At 48.9% G+C, this 17,091-nt stretch overlaps 1 protein-coding gene across 19 annotated transcripts in view; it reads right to left on the bottom strand.

Moving 5' to 3' along the window:
- The window catches only part of Garnl3 (GTPase activating Rap/RanGAP domain-like 3), a 143,624-nt gene that overhangs the window by 38,846 nt on the left and 87,687 nt on the right, over positions 1-17,091 (bottom strand). For all 19 annotated transcript variants that reach the window (XR_010064757.1, XR_010064759.1, XR_010064758.1 and 16 more), the window contains 6 exons: positions 13,547-13,622; positions 12,879-12,977; positions 9,919-10,022; positions 6,034-6,142; positions 3,342-3,387; positions 2,541-2,647 (listed from right to left, as the gene is read on the bottom strand). Coding sequence is in view for 16 of the 19 variants with exons in the window: in XM_039106188.2 (XP_038962116.1) it covers positions 2,541-2,647; positions 3,342-3,387; positions 6,034-6,142; positions 9,919-10,022; positions 12,879-12,977; positions 13,547-13,622 (541 nt within the window). In the remaining 3 variants the exon portion in view is untranslated. The remainder of the gene's footprint in view (positions 1-2,540; positions 2,648-3,341; positions 3,388-6,033; positions 6,143-9,918; positions 10,023-12,878; positions 12,978-13,546; positions 13,623-17,091) is intronic.

Consider the following 17,091-nt stretch of genomic DNA (forward strand, 5'->3'; position numbering starts at 1 on the left):
CCTTCCTTCGAGACAGATTCTCTCTCCATTGCCCTTACTGTCCTGGAGCTCACAAATTTCCACTTGCTTCTGTCATGCTTGGCCCCCAAACTACATTTTAAGTAACTAATTTTGACAGAAGGGAAAGACCTGAGTTTTGACTGAACCATTTAGAGCTATTTTGGATTTTTCGACCTGGCTGGCTTCCTCCATTCTGCTAAACCTGCTGTGGGATTCAAACAGCCTTCTAGTTTCAGGCTTCTATTGTGTTGTTGACTGTGCAGCCCAATGGTCCTACAAACCCATACTCCAGCACTACAGAGTCTCCTCTGTCAGACCTGTGCTCTAGCACTGCAGAGCCTCCTCTGTCAGCATGATTCTCAACCTAGATATATTTTTTAAAGGCAGCATTTCACAATGTAGCCCTGGCTGACTTCAAACTCAAGAGATCCTTCTGCTTCTGCCTTCAGTTTCCTAGGAATAAAAGCACTGCTCCTATACCCAGACAAACCCAGCTATGTTTAAAGCTTTACCATCAGGTCAACTGACCCCCAATCCCATTTCTCCTAAGATGCTGAGGGTACTGATGTGCCTCTCCTAGGCCCTCTGTGGACATGTCATCTTAATGTATGGGTTCCTCTCACAGATGGGTCCCAATGCTGTCCTCTAATTCCTCTGGGATTGAAGCACTGCAGGCCCTGGGCCTAGCCATGCTATTACTATCCCCTAGAGCACTTATCAACTGGGCCTGGCTCCTTCCTTCCCTTTGGCTGCTGGCTGCAACAACTGCTCCCTGTTTGTTTCTTGCTTCCTATTTGATGGCCTGGGCTTGAACCACATGGAATTTCCCAAGTCTGGCTGGATGTTTTCAAAATGCAGAAAGGAACAGAATCATCATCACCTTTGCCAAGTGGTTTATAGTCTGCTGCTTCTCATGCTGGGGGCAGAGCTTTCCCCCTAGACCCTGCTGTGGCCCAAAGCTGGGAGCTAACAGTGTGTGGGGGGCACCGGGCTGCGCACCCTTAATGGCTTCCTCTACCAGGAGAAGGTTGTGAAGCATGTGGAGACCTCTGCAGGGGTTCCTGGAGGGATGACCACTGTCAGCCAGCTTGGCTAAGAGTGGCAGGTATCTGGTGACTGGAGTTGAGTGACATTTATCCTTTCAAGTGCCACTGAGACGGATAGATAAGACATGGAGGCTGGAGAGAGGGCTCAAGGGCTCAGAAGCACTTGCTGCTAGCGGCCCATGTATTTAATCCCAGATCAATGGCAGAAGCAGTCAGATCTGTGAGTTCAAGGCCTGGTTTATATAGTAAATTCAAGCTAGTTGGGGCTACAGAATGAGACCTTGACTCAAAACAAAACAAAGCAAAACAAAAAATTTCCACTCCCTGCTCTAGTAGGGGATCTGGGCAGCTTATAACTTCAGTTCCAGAGGAATAACCCAATGCCTTCTCTTCTGGCCTCCATGGGCACCTGCATACACATGCACATACATACCCTCAAGCATACACACATACAATTAATCCTTAAAAGATAGTACAAAGGAAGGACAGTGTGCCATCCAGCTCCTGCCTGGCCTGCAGCATTAGTTTTGACCAATTCTGAAAGAGACTGAGGACTTGAAGCTGAGGAGCCTGAATTGATGTGGGATTCTGTGAGGCTCTGGGGCTCTGGGCTCAACTGATGCCACCTTGGGGCCAGGTGACCAAGCTGGACTCAATGAGAGGACAGGAGCTTTCCCAAATTCTCTCAAACTACATGGCAACAGTGACAGAATTAGGCACTGTGTGTGTGGGTGTGAGGGGCAGGTGGATGCCAGCAAAGCAGCTGCAGTCCCTACTGGGTCTGGCAGAAGACTGGGGCCGGCTGCAGAGGGCACAGACTGGGCACTGCTGGAGCTCCAGGGCTGACAGACTAGGCTTCTATGAAGAGACAGCAGTGGGTGAAGCCAAGTGACCTGACTCTGATCAGTAGGTCCCGATGGGCCCAAGCATGCTCTAGGATGGTGTGGCTCCATCTGTCATACAGAAGATGAGAGCTCAGAGTCAGGCCCTGGGAGTCACCAGTGGGCTGAGGTGCACGCGCTCTGGCTCGCTGACTCTTGTGGCCTGGGGTGGGAAGGTTCTACTCATTTCACTCACAACCCACCTGCCTGCACACTCATACAGCCCACAGCTCTCTGTCCCTAAGGGTGTATCACAACCATAGCTCCCCACCTCCACTTTTCTTCCTAGAGACACAGATGTGTGTGTGTGTGTACAAATATATAATGATGGAGACTCAGATGACGGCACCAGAACCCAGGGCACACAGATCCATTAGAGGCCTCCGGCACTGGGTGTGGTGAAGGGATAAGCTGCAAAGTCGTGGGCAGGATTGAGGAGCAGATGAGGCCCCAGAAGAAAGCCTACCTAACGTTACCAGAAACTAGACACGGGCCCTGGGTGAACCGAATGTGAACAGCCCACCAGCACTTCTGTATGCAGTGTTCTGGGAGAGTATGGAGAACGCATTCGGATATGGAACAGCCAGAGAAGCATTTCCAAGTGACTACTTACATTTCACAAGCAAAAAGTCCCTGAATTCCTGGTGGTCTGTAAACACCGGAGGGGAGGGCAAGGGTGGGCCAAAAAGTGGCACACTTTCTTCTGAAAATATTTTCAGCCTATGTAGAGAACATTCCAGATTAGTTGGCTCTTTTCTTCAAGGATCAGTAACATTTTTACAAGTCAGTGTGTCGCCCTATGTAATATGTGAGGAGGAGTCATCCCAGAGGAGCCCGTGTCACTTCTGAGCACTCTCTCCTAGGGGAGAGGCCATGTCCTATGGACAGGCTGGACAACAGCAATGGTGCCCTGAGCAGCTGCTGCATACCAGGCAGGTGCTCTGGATTTCAAGGACTGCTGAACAGGAACATGCCAGAGGTAACTGTGCTCTTATTCTACACCAGGCTCAAGGTGCCTGGGGACAGATGTCTCACAGATCCTTAAGGTCAGTAAATAACTGAGCTGAGGGTCAACCCACTTCTCCTAAATGGTGGGAATTAACATTACTTTCACAACATCCTTCTAATAGATTCATTGTGAGAAACAGAAGGACAAGTGGGCAAGGGGCACTCCCACCAAGGTCAAACAGACAATTTCCCCTGTAAAGTACAAACAGTAAACTAACCCTGACCCTTAGGCCTACTGTGCATAGCAATACTACATGGAACAAAAACTTCCCTGAAGAGAGGCAGAATATTCTAGAAGGTGAGAGTGTGTTTAATGAACCCCCGCAGAAAGCACATCAGGGTCATCTGAGGGCCAATACCAACTGGTGACACAAATTTTAGAATCAGAGACGAGGTCATCACCTACCTGTAGTTGTCATTTTGCTGGTCATACCTCACTAAGGCAAAAATATCTGTGGGGACAGTCAAGGTAACTCATCAACACCCTTGATGCTCACACCCAACAGCCGTGCCCTGAGAATCCTTGCAGAAGTGTTCTTGAGCAGGCCTCCCTGTGGCTAGGCACTTACTGCTCTGAAGTTGGGACAAAACTCCACCTCTTTACAAGAGACAGACACACAGGGGAGCCCTGCATCTAGTGTCAGCATCTGTGAAGTCTTCTCCTGGGGGAAGGTTAGGCAGCTCCTCCACAGCTCTCAGAGGAGTGTCTAAGAAAATCCACCGAGCACCCAGCAGCCAGCAGAACCAGAAGAGCAGTTCCTGACACGGGGTACTCATCTATTTCACCACACATTCCGAAATGGGGAAACAATCGAAATGTTTCTGCTGGACACCTTCCCTCTCCTTCTGCCTCTGGTAGACAAAACAGACTGAGCCAATGTGGCTGCTGGCAGCTTCTAAGCAGAGGCGCCTCTGCTTGGGATAAAGCTGGAGGTGTCCAGAATAGCTCAACTGCTGAGGGTGTGGATCAGCGGCAGAGCACTTGCTGAACACGTGGGAGGCCTGGCTTCCACCAGCGTTTAAGAAGAAAGGATAAATGATACGCTTCGGGGCTTCAATCTCAATAAAAACTCTTTGAAAAGAAAGTCAAATAGCACAACTACCCAGTCGTGCTCTCATCTCTCACCCCCAGCCCTGCTGCCGATGGGGGCTCAAGGCAGCAACCCTCGGGTGCATCCACTCCTGTACTCTTTGGGAGGAATTCACACTGACTGCCTTTTGGTTCCCTTCAGAAACCCACGTGCCCAGGCCAACGTGGAGAATGTCTATTAGAGAGCACCCTAAAGTGTCTCTAGCTACCCAGCCACCTTGTCTTCTGGGGCTCTCCTCAGAGAAGCCTTCTGTCACCACAAAAAGGGGAATATTAGTGCTGCAACCCAATGACTGGGGGACATTATGCTGTTAGTAGGATGAGCAAAGGAGGTTCGACTCCCTACCCTTGTGGAAGGAATTTGGCCATTTCAATTTTTTTTTTTTTTGGTTCTTTTTTTTGGAGCTGGGGACCGAACCCAGGGCTTTGCGCTTCCTAGGCAAGCGCTCTACCACTGAGCTAAATCCCCAACCCCGCCATTTCAATTTTTAAACACTTCATTGCAAGCTCTGTTGTCTGGCTTCAGAAGACAAGTCAGTTTTGTCAGCAGGCACATGATGTACAGTGGTCTGTCTCCCAATATTTTTACTGGGGTCTCTTGGGAACAGAAGTAATGAGACTAGACTTCATTCTGACAATGACCATTAGACGTCCTTTACTTACTGTGGCCAACCTTCAGAGCCTTGAGTTTGGCTCTCCTGGCCTGTAACCATGGCAAGTAGGCCATGATTGAGGCCTGGCAGGCCAGGATGAACACATGCCCTGGGGTTGTCTGGCTGAGCACTCTTTAGAAGTGAGCTGAGCAGGATTAGGGGACATGAGTAACACTGTTAATGTTACCATGACACATTCTTCAATTTAGCAGTACTATGGGGCTTAGAATAATTTCTCATGGTGACCTCCTGCCTCAGCCTCTCGAGTGCTGCCCTTACAAGTGTCAGTCTGCATACCCAGATATTTTGTTTTCATATTTGAGACAAGGTTTTGCTATGTAGCCCCAGCTGGCCTTCAACCTGTTGTCCTCCTGCCCAGGCCTTTCGGAGTGTTGGAACTACAGGCATGTGGTAACAGATTTTATACTTGACATCAGCTTCCCAGAGGATGATTCGTCACATTCATTCACTCCCAGTGCATAACAGGGAGCTCCCCTCATTTCACAGACTTCCTGAGGAAAGAGAGGGCACCCTAAAAGTCAAAGCTGGCTGTGGTGGCATCATGTGTTTGCAATCCTAGCACCCATGGGTCTGAGGCAGCAGGGCTGGAAGTCAGCTGTAAAGCACTGTCTTCTGACCTACAATCCCACAGCCAGAGCGCCAGCCTGTACTCACCATCAACATCCACTGTGGATGAGGAGGGGTTCCCAAGGCCCTGCTCTCCCTGAAGAGCTATAGGCAGTTAATGGCTGCTGAGGTACAAAGAGTCATTTTCTGGTTAAGAGCACTGGCTGCTTTTTCAGAGGTCCTGAGTTCAACTCCCAGCAACCACATGGTGATTCACAACCATCTGTAATGGGATCTGATGCCCTCTTCTGGTGTGTCTGAAGACAGCGATGGTGTGCTCACATACATAAAATAAATAACTCTTAAAAAACAAAAAGAGTTGTTTTCTCAATGGTGTAGCCACTGGTAAGTTGCCTTCACTCGAATAAATGGCCGCTTGCCCCAGCCTTAAAAGCATCCCTGGTTAGGTACAGTAGGACACACGCAGTTGAGGAAGCAGAAGGGCCTTGTTGGGAAGAAGGGGTGATCAGGAGAGGGAGGATGATGGGAGGGCAATGGAGGGTGTGGTGAAGGTAACCCTGCATGTGTATAAATTAAGAAACACAATGAAACAGTCCCTGAGAATTCCTGCTTGCTGCCTCAGAGGTGGGGAAGAAGGAAAAATGCAACACTTGGTCAAAACTGCCCAATGGTGGGTGTCAGCCTAGGTGCTCAGGACCTGCCTATTACATGTCCTGTGAGGGCCCGTGAAGCTATTGAGCTGGAACATTTATGAAGACCCAGGATACGTGTAAAATGGGAACGGATCATGGAAGGCTTAAAGGCAGGAGAGGACTCCTCTCCTTCCTGGAACACGATGGTGACAATATCGTTTCCAATGTGGCGCTTCCTTTCCACCTGTGAGGAGTAGAAATGATATGGTGAGAAGAGCTGCTCTGACAAGGGACACTCGGTCAAGACACTCTAGCAAACCACCACAGCCACTGCCCAGCCCAACCTCTACGTGGCTTTGACAAGCCACTGGGCTCGCCCAGTGAAGGACTCATCTTGACAACCCTCAGCTAAAAGCCCCAGCCATCCTGAAGGCCTGCGTCCTTCCAGCCTGTGTTAGCTCGTGGAGGACTAAGGATGCTTACTCGGTCTTTGGTTTGCCCGTCACTGAGAGCTGGAGTCATCTGCTCTCACCTTCACTGTGGCTGGCTGAAAGCTGCAGTCTGGCATGAACTTTAGCAAAGGTAACTGTGGGCCAGTGCCCAGACTAGCTTTTAAAAGGACTGGAAGGGGGCTAGAGAGATAGGTGGCTCAGTGGTCAAGAGTGCTTACAGCCCCAGAAGGTCTAGGCCTGGGTCCCAGTACCCCTGCCAGTTGTCTCACAATGGCCTCTGACTCCAACTCCAGGGACTCCGATCCCTATGGTTTCTTCTGACAACCACACACACATGCTTCAAATGAACTCACACATGTACATGAATAGGGAAGAAATTCATCAGTCATGAATAAAGAAATGAAAGGACAATCGGATTTTGCCACCTTCGTCTCAGAACATATACTTTTGGGGTCCTGAGTCAGTGCAGAAGTGCTGATGAGGAAGTCACTGAGAGGCCACAGAAGTGGCCTTGAGACTCCATTCTGTGGGGAAAGGCAAATCTGCCAATGTCCTCATTGAGCTTCCAAATGATCCCAGCTCAGCTGCAGTGGTTGAGAACCTCTATGAGACAGCAGAAGACTTCTCTGCTGAGTCGTCCACACAGAGCCTTAAGAAACCAACTAATTACCTTCAACTGGTAGGTTCTGGAGTGGTTTGTAGCATAGTAATAAATATGCAAAGTGTAATAAATATGGTCTGTTCTTGCCAACTTATCTTGTCTAGCCTCGTATGGCCAAACATCTTCCACATAGTTATCTGTCTAAGCTCAGGCAAATGGCACCTTCTCCAGGAAGGCCTCCTTGACTTTTATTAGTTATCATGCTCTTTCTCCCTTGCAGCCACAGAAGTTTTGTGATAGCATTAAATTTTAAGTGTGTGTGTGTGTGTGTGTGTGTGTGTGTGTGTGTGTGTCCACCAAAGCCAGAAGAGGACATCAGACTCCCCGGAACTGGAGTCACAGGCATTTTGTAAACTGTCCAATGTGGGTGCTGGAAACCGAACTCTGGTCATCTGAAAGAGCAGCAATTGCTTTTCTCTGCTGCGCCTTCTCTAGCCAGGGATGTCATTCTCATATGGAATGGCCCTTGGTTATGCTTCCTGTCCTCGACTCCATACCATAAACTCTTGGAGGGTCGGTCCCTGCCTGACGCCTGGCATATAATCCCCTTTACCAGTAAGGAAGTTAACCGGTGGAGAACAACTGAGTGCGAGTCAGTGCATGATTGCTTGGTATCACTGAAACACAGACAACAGAAGAAAGAGAAAGAAACAGAGCCTCTGTGAGATCACATTGTAACTGGGAGTTGGAGAAAGGATGGTAAGGCATTCCACTGGAGCTTGTGTGTCTGCTGTGTGGGGGGTGCTGGTTCTGATGCTTGAGCCCAGCACCTCACATGTTAGACAAGCACTCCATCCTTGAACCCCAACCCACAGTGTAAGTGTTCTGATGCCGCTGTTGACATGTACAAGGTCAAGAGCATTGAGGGTGGCAGAGAAGATGGTGCGTTCTACCCTTTCCATGTGGTCAACAGGCCTAGCAGCAGAGACACGGGGCTTCCCAACCAACCAGAGTAGACAACTTGCACACAGCAAGTCTCAGCCACACGTGCGTCCTGTTTCAATATACCTGACCAGAGCTCTCCTAAAACAAGGACAAGTTCAATGCCTTCATGGTCTCCATAGCCCACGAGACTCCCATCAGCTACTTTTTCCAGTCAGACACAAAACAGCACTTAACATTTCACCCCTCCCTGCATGTTCTCCCCAGAGTGCCTCTCCCCCAGTTCTGCAGTATCACCTCAGGGCACTGATCCGCTGTGCGCATCACCCTTTTACTGGAGTCAGAATTTTACATGCTCAGTGAAAAGCCTTCCTGGTCCCTTTGAAGCTTGTACTCGTTTGCTGAGCAACTGTCCATTTACATCAGTGATATTTATTCATGGAAATGCCTTCTCTGGATGCATGGAAAGGTGGTAAGCGTCATACAAGCTGGGCATAACTCTCCAAACCTCATCTGTCTAAACCAAGCCTGGGGATGGCTCGGCAGTTAAGAGTACCTGCTGCTCTCACAGAGGACCTGGGTTTGATTCCCGGCCCCCACGTGGTGGCTCACAAGTCTCCCTCACTTCTGCTCCAGGGGCACAGACTCCCTGTTCGGTCTCTGTGTATACATCGAAGTGCACGTACAGACGCAGGCAAAAACACTTAACACATTAAAGCCAAGCCAATCACCGGCAGCCCATATATTAGCTGTACCTGTTCTAACAGGTTGGATTTTTTTCTCCTAAAACCTTTCCCAACCTCTGAGTTGGGAAAGGAGAACTCTGGGGGACGTTCCCAGCATGGCCAGACCACGTAGATAGTCATGGTTAACTCCATCAATCTGAAAGCCGCTCCTAACACCACACGACCATCTGTCTTAGGATTTCTTGGGTGTGATAAAACACCATTGACCAAAGTCAACGTGGGAAGGAAAAGCCTTACTTCAGCCTTCAACTGTCACATTCCGTCATCTAAGGAAGTCACAGCAGGAGCTGTGCAGGAGGGGTGCTGCTTACTGGCTCGTTCCCCATGCCTTGCTCAGCCTGTGTTCTTATAGCAACCAGGACCACCAGCCCAGGGGTGGTACCACCCAGTGAGCTGCCAGTCCCCACATCAATTATAAATAAGGAAAATGCACCACAGGTCAATCTGGCGAAGCTCTCTCCTCTCAAATGACTCTAGTTTATGCCAAGTTGATACAGAACTAGGTAGCATACTAACATATCTCATGTTCCAGACTCCTATTCTGACAAGGCAAAAGGCACACTGACAGAGACGTCCCAGGGAGAAGACAGAACAGTCTGAAAGGTGTCTCCTTGTGATCTGAGCAGTCTCTCAGTTACATGTGCTGCAAACCTGACTCCAAGTGTGGAGTTGCTAAGGGATTGGGTCGGGGGGAGGTTAGAGGAGAGCCTGGTGTGAGGTGATGAGGTCTTGGGATGGGTTAAAAAGTTTCTCATGGGAGTTCATTCTTGCTCAGTTAGTTCTGTCTGTAATCTAACCTGGATTTCTCATGCTTCCTCTATGCCACGTGATTTCTTCTATATCTGTGCCACATGCTAACCACTGTGAGGGCCTCACTAGAGCTCAAAATACCAGTGCTCTTGAAACTACATGACTCTGAGCTACATAAACTTCTATATAGTGCTCCCAAGCTCCAGGTATTTTGTTATGACAACATAGTGTAGACATTTAGTCTTTAAAATCATAGCTACACATGTACAAGTACATACATATACACACACACAGGCCCGCTAATATCTCTGATCCTGTCTTGAAGAGGACAGAGCCAGTAACAACAGGCTTCCTATGCCTTGTTTGCAGTTCACACAGACTGTAGAAAAGTGCCCAAGTTGGTAGTTAGTAACTGAAGTGGAGCTCACTCAAACACATCTCGTCTCTAATTGGATACAGCACCGCAACGCTCAGATACATCCAGTCATGTGATGGTTTGTGTTCTCAAAGAGCCCAAGGTCACACGTACCTGTTGTCTGTTCTCTTTGGAATACGGCAACATGGTGGAAACGTGAAACATGACCTCATGCCCTTGGTACACAGTATAGACCGAGTTGATCCCTGTGGTGTTATCTGTAAAACGCAAGGGCAGAGTCAGTGGCCCGGTTTTACATGAAGCGGCTGAAGGCATGCAGCTCACCATACACTCTCAAAGGCTTGGGCTTGTCAGCTGTGGTGAGCGAGAGAGAGAGGCTCACCGAGAGAGGCTCACCGAGGGAGGCTCACCGAGGGAGGCTCACCGAGAGAGGCTCACCGAGAGAGGCTCACCGAGGGAGGCTCACCGAGAGAGGCTCACCGAGAGAGGCTCACCGAGGGAGGCTCACCGAGGGAGGCTCACCGAGGGAGGCTCACCGAGGGAGGCTCACCGAGGGAGGCTCACCGAGAGAGGCTCACCGAGAGAGGCTCACCCTCTACTTTAGACGAGGCGCCTTCTCATGCTAAAATCCCTTCCCTTCCTGTGGCCGTGGGGGAAGGATACAGTTCACACAAGCTGTGATGCGCATGAAATCAAGGTGAGGTTCTGAAGAACTGAGCAGTGATTAAAGACAGCCTCTGGATGTAGATGGACCAGCCTGAGTTCTCACTGGCAAGGACTGACTCCTTTCCCCTCCCCAAATGTAAATCCTTTTCTGTAATTTAATTTTTAAAGCTTGTTACTTAGTGTTTGCATGTGTGCACATGTGTGTGTGTCTGGGGTCCACATGCAGTGATGTCTTCACCTGCTCTCCAGCTGATTCTCCTTCACCTCTGGCTGTGGGGTTTAGAGCAGTGTTCGCTATATACTGCTGTGTAAGTTCTTCCAAAGCTTGGCGGACTGAACCAAGGACTAATACATATTTTAAAGGGTTATTTATGTTTATTTTATGTGTTTGAGTGTTTTGCCTGCATGGATGCCTGTGCACCATGTGTGTGAAATGCCCATGGAATTCAAGAGGGTACTAGATCCCTTAGAACTGGAGTTACGGACAGTTGTGAGCTGCCATGTGGGTGGTGGGAATTGAACCCAGGTCCTCTGGAAGAGCAGCTAATGCTGTTAACCACTGAGCCATCTCTCCAGCCCCCTCTATATTTGTTTGTTTATTATTCACTGATTTGGCTTGAGTAGATAGCTAGTGAGTCCCACAAACTCTCCTGCCTCCATCTCCCTAGTGTTGGGATTACAAGCATGTACCCCACACCTGGCTTTTATTATGGGGTGCTGGAATCAACCTCAAGTCCTCATGCTTACATGGCAAGCACTTTACCAGTGGAGCCATCTCCCCAGATCCCCATGCTATTTTTGATAAGTCACCCTACTTTTCTCTTATCCTGTTTCTTAATTTGAAAATCAACACAGGGAAGACTCAGCAAGCTGGTCCTTGCAAAGCACTTAACCTGGCAGAAGACCTGGTGAGCAGAAGAGCTCAGGAGATGGTAGTCAGGACTCCTACAGTGAGGCCGAGAGCTGACCGTGGTGGTGAGCTCGCAGGTGCTCAGGAACACATCACACACGTGTGAAAGTGTGTCAGGGGGAAGCTGGTAACCGAGGCCTTTCCACAGCCATCCTCACACATTGCTGTCATGCTCTGAATCTGTGTGTGCCGCCGGAAGAGAGGCTGTCAGGCAGTCAGGCTACCTGGACAGGAAGTCTGTCACATTTAGGCTACAGGAGCCATGTACTACTGCCTGACTTTCTTTGAGACTTGACTGAAGATCAAACAAAATAGCAAACATGGAAGCCCACAATGTGGGGGAAATGCTCCTCAGCTGGAAGCTGACCTAGGGGCTCAAGCCTGAGTTTGCCCTCTCGCCCCCTCCGAACATCCCAGGCTTCCCCTTCCACACCCAGCTCTCCACCCACTACGTCAGGCCAGAGACCCAGGGACCCGCTGAGAATCCTTCTTCCTCTTCATCTCCACTTTCTTAATATCATGGGACCCTGTGCCCCCCACCCCAGAGTCCTCTACCTCAGAGCTGGGATTTAAACACTTGTCTCCCGGCCAGCCTGCTGTTCCCCAGCCATGACAGCTCCCCGTCCCCCATTTAGACTGTGGACTCTGGTTCTCTAGGGGCTCCCCTGGCCTGCTCCCTCTAGGTTATCTTCCTCACAGTTCTGCCCTAAGGAGATCTGGCTGCTTTCCTACTCAGTGACAAGCAAGGGGACTTCAAACTCCCTGCAGGACCACCCCTCCCCTTCTCTAGTCTATACTGCAACCTTCTTGGTCCTTCTGCTCCTTCCAGCCAGAAAGCCACTCTCTTGGATTCTAGAACACACCATGTTCTTTCCTGCCTCAGGGACTCCACAGATGCTCCCTGCTTGAAATTCTTTTCTCAGGACTCTCCAACTGTTCCCCACTCATCACTCCACATTCCCCCAGAGAAGTCTTCTGTAATCCCCAGAGTCGGCAAAGTGCCCATGCACTCTCTGCGCCTCCTCAATCCTGTAGGCACCAACTGCCAATCTATTTCATAACCATCATCCGTGCGACGCCTGTGCTATCCAGGGGACTCTAGGCTCCTGCAAGGCAGGGATCATGCTGAGCCCAGCCCGGTCCTGGCATACAGATGGTGCTTATTGGTAAAGGCAACTGTGGGACAATGGAGACTTTTGTTGTAAGGCAGCTTTGCTGTGTGACTCTCACTGAGGCAAACTGCACTCGCGACTGTGTTACCAGGTTCTATAACCTCCCGAGATCCCACAACAGATGTGGTCCTTCACTGATTGAAATGTCATTCGTTTATGCATTGGCTGATCATGTCTCCTGGTGCTTCCTATGAATTCCAAGGGCTGATTATTCTTCTAAAGCCAAGAACTGGAGTCGATGACCATGCTCATGTTCATGTCATACTGGGGATAACTCTCAGTCTTTCCAGCTTCTGGCTCATATGTTCCCCTCTCTTGTGTATAAGTAACAGAATTTTACTAATTTTGATAAGGGGCATGCTTACTTTTGGTGTCCAGACCGCCACGGTAGCCTGTCCAGCCCTTTAGAGTAATGGTGTCACCAAGGAGATTTAAAAATTTTTGAAAAGCTTCACTTCCAATTTCTGCAAGAAAAGGCACAGATGTCAATTCTCTGGTCCTCATTTTCTAACCACAAAGAGGTCACAGATAATGAGATACCGTTGCTGTGCACAGTATCAAAGCATGAGGTCGCATCACCTCTACCCAAGGGCTATAAAGAAGTCTTGTAATTTTCAGGAACCCAAGAGAAGGAAAACAGAACCAGATGAGCCAGGCCTGGGCGTGCAGAATTGAGGGATGAAGGTGCTATTGTTGCTCTGCCCAATGATAAACAGGGATGGTTATGGAAGACACAAATACAGGAAGAGGATACTGTCTTTATATTCACTCAACCAGAGACAGCAAGGAAATATTTTACACTCTGTAGAAGTAGGTTTTCTAAGCTCACGTGTGTTCCTCACAGCCTCTGGCTGTGTTCTCTAGTGCCCATTGCAGGGACTGGCGGACTTTAGGTGACAGTAAAATACGGAGCAGATGAGTGAAGCTGGTCAAGGACCACCTTATAAAACTGTGAACTGCCTCCCGGATTGGAAATTGGTTCAGTGGTGGGGAAGGGTTCAGTCAGAGGCAGGGGTGCAGGGGGGATGCTCACCATTGCTGAACATCTCGTCGTCTGTGAGCTGCCCATCTTTGGCAAAAAGAACCCCAAATTTGAAATTCACAGAGCCCTTACAAGGAGACAGCAAAAGATACCCCAGTTAGTTTCACCGCTAAAGCGCACCTAGTTGTAAGCCAGTGTTTGCCATTTAGGATCACTGTAGTCACTGGAGTGGGCACTTGGGGGATCCTTTCCTCCCATTGGCCCCAGTACTGACCGATGTTAACACGAGTCACTCATTTTTTGTAGGTTAAACAATAGTGTACAGGTGAGGTGATCCGTGTTTGTTTCACTTAATCCAATTGTAATTTCACTACTGACAGCATCAGTGCAGGGGCATTGTGGTGCTTCTGACAAATGGCCCCAGGCACCCAAGGTCTGTACAATGTTCTGACCTACGCATCAGCAGCAGTTCCAAGAAGAGCAGGGAGCTAATTGTAACTGAGAGCCAAACATAACAATCTTAGGCTGACGTCTGGTAGGCTCTTCTAGAAATAGATATGGAAATTGTGGGCAATTTATACTAAGAGCTCACTCCCCCATTCCTGCAGACATTTACTCTGAACAAGTCCAGATGTGCCAATGAAGCCAAAGCAAGCAGCGGCTATTCCCAGTCTGAGTTTCTAATTCTCCACTATGTGGATGACTGATACAATCTGAGCCTGTGGAAATGACAAACACCAATGGAAGACAGTAGCTTCAGGGAAGAGAGGTAGACAGAGGGAAGGAGTCAGGGAGCAGGAAATAGGGTCTCAAACTGTTACTTTTTGAAGACTTGGTTATTATTTATGTGTTTGTATTACCATAATTCATTATCACACTGTATTATGTGGAGGTTATAGTCACCATGCAAGTGCATGTACCCTCAGAGGCCAGAAGACAGTACTGGATCCCTTGGAACTGGGGTTACAGGCAGTTATGGATTACTGGATGTGAGTGGTGGGTTCCAAATCTGGGTTCTCTGTAAGAGCAGCGCATGTTCTTAGTTACTGAGGCATCACTCCAGCCCCTCAACTCTATGGTTTTAATGACTTTGCCCTTAATCTGGGCAGGGGATTTGTATATTATCCTCTATTCTCTGTGGATGCCTGAATTAGTTAACAAAGAAAGAGTCCATTGTTGGAAGAATATCAATACCACAAGGCCATCTGACCCATCACTAAATGAAGGGTTCTGGATGTTGGTAGTTAAGGTGTCGGTGGTCAGTGGGGTCAGAGGTGAGAGGTCAAGGCAAGGGTGTTGGGATTCGGAGGTTGAATGCTAAAAGTAAGGCTCTGGAAGCCCAGCCTGAGCTGGTGGCTCAGTGACTAAAGTACTCACCACAGCTGCCAAGAACAGGGATTCGGATCCCTAGAACCCACAGAAATGCCTGGTACGTTTGGTAAGGTGCCTGGCATTCTAGTTTAGGAAGGCAGAGAGAGGGGCAGAACAAGCTAGCTAACAAAAGTGGACATATCAGGGAGCTCTGCATTTGATTAGGAGATCCTGCCTCAATGAATAAGGTAGAAGAGGGATAGTGGAAGAGTCCTGACATCAACCCAAGGCATCCATATGTGTGAGTATGTGAAGCCACACATGCACACACAGCATATACACATACAGCATATGAAGAGAAGGATCTAAAAACTCAGATCTGAGGTTTGTGCTTCTAAATTCTCCTCTGTCCCCAGTACACCTGGGAGACAGATTCACGTCCTTCTGTAACAGTGGCTTTCTAGATAGACACATAAGCAGGGTGGGCATTTCCGCCTGAATATTGAATACTGGATACTGGAACTCTCCCCAGTTCTTGGGGGTGATGTTCTTCCTCCTAGGCAAGCCTCAGTTCCACTGACAACTTTCAGACAGGCCACCTCTCCCTGCCGCTCTACCACAGCACCACTCACTCTTTACACCACCATCCCCTCTGTAATTCTGACCTTGAACAGGTACATGTATGTATCTGTTTCCCTCTAGGATCACACACATTTTACTACTGAATCTGCAGGGCAGAGCAAAAGGCTGGGCAGTGAGGAAGACAGACAGGTGTGACTCAGTAGCTGTGTATAAGCAGCAAGAAAAACAGCCAAGCTGGACAGAAGCACTTGCTTTTTATCAGCTGCTCAGGTTTCAATGCTTTGTTTTTTTGTAGATTTTTTAAAGGCTTATTTTTATATTTTTATTATTTTAAATTGTGTGTGTGTGTGTGTGTGTGTGTGTGTGTGTGTGTGTGTGTGTGTACATGAGCACAGATGCCTGTGGGGGCTAGAGGTGTTGTTGGATCCCCTGAAGCTGGAGTTAGAGGAGGTTCTGTGAGCTGGGAATGTAACTCAGGTCCTGTGAGGACAGCATAACAGTCTTAACCCCAAGTCATCTCTCCAGCCCCAATTTCTGTAGTTTTGTCAGGACTTTGACCTCTTTTGGGTTTCTATGGCCATCATGTTTCTTCTTTTTTTGGAGCGATGACAGCAGTCACACATCTCTAAGATGCTGGCACCTCTTCTGTTTCTGAACCCTCATAAAAAGCAGTCACAGCAATGTGTAGTCTAGCAGACAGCCAGCCCTTTTGGAGTAATCACGAGAGGACTGAAGCAGTGAGGCAATGGCCCTCTATACTTGGTGTCCAGCTTGACAGCATCAGGAGCCCTGGAGGGGTTGCTAGGAGACAACTGGCTCCCAGCCCAGTGTTCCAAGCTCAGGAAGTAGGTCTGGCATCTGGCTTGGAAGTTTGCATCAAAAAGATTTCCCTGAGATGTTCTCACTGCTGGTCCTGGAAACAGACTCTAAGAACCAGTGAACAAAAAGAACTGACTGGGAGGCTTCCAGGAAGCCTGGGATTGGGTCCAACGGAGCCAGCAGACAGTAAGGATAGGGCAGGGGATTAGGTATATATACTAGCAGCTCAGGACCAGAAAGGACCCACAGGCCACAGGCAGCGAAGTCCAGGAACAAGAGATTTGGCCGTAAATGAACAGCAGGCAGACCTGGGATCTAGGTCTTTTGACTCTTTCCAATAGCATGACAGTATTCACAGGGCAGGTCTGCACTGAGCAAAGCTGAGATCACAGGCAGAGATGTCAGTGGCCAACTCTATGAAACTTCATGGGGATATTCTGAGATTGGCAGCATGATACCAGTACCCTGGCTGAGGCCTTGGAGGGGATGGAGTTGTGAAATGTGTTATTGGGTCAGGCTGAAGCACTACAAGGTCACTGGGCAAGGAGGATGCAGGATGGGGATTATCTAGGTACCCTGGAATGATAAGATTTTCCTTCTTCGAGGTCACCTATAGGGACAAGAGCATGATTCCAGGTTTGCCATGATGAACCTGGCCTGCATCTCTTTTTATCCACTGTCCAGCTGTTAATACTCCATAAAGAGCCCCAGTTTAAATTAGAAATTACACAGAACCTTCTGCTTCAGGTGGACATTTCAGGAATGTTGTCATAGGGTTCTCTGGTACTTTAAATATGCTTGGTTCAGGGAGTGGCACTATTAGGAGGTGTGGCCTTGTTGGAGTGGGTGTGGCTTTGCTGGAGTAGGTGTGGCCTTGTTGGTGG

This window comes from Rattus norvegicus, chromosome 3 (assembly GCF_036323735.1).
Source record: "Rattus norvegicus strain BN/NHsdMcwi chromosome 3, GRCr8, whole genome shotgun sequence".
NCBI classification, from domain to species: Eukaryota; Metazoa; Chordata; class Mammalia; order Rodentia; family Muridae; genus Rattus; species Rattus norvegicus.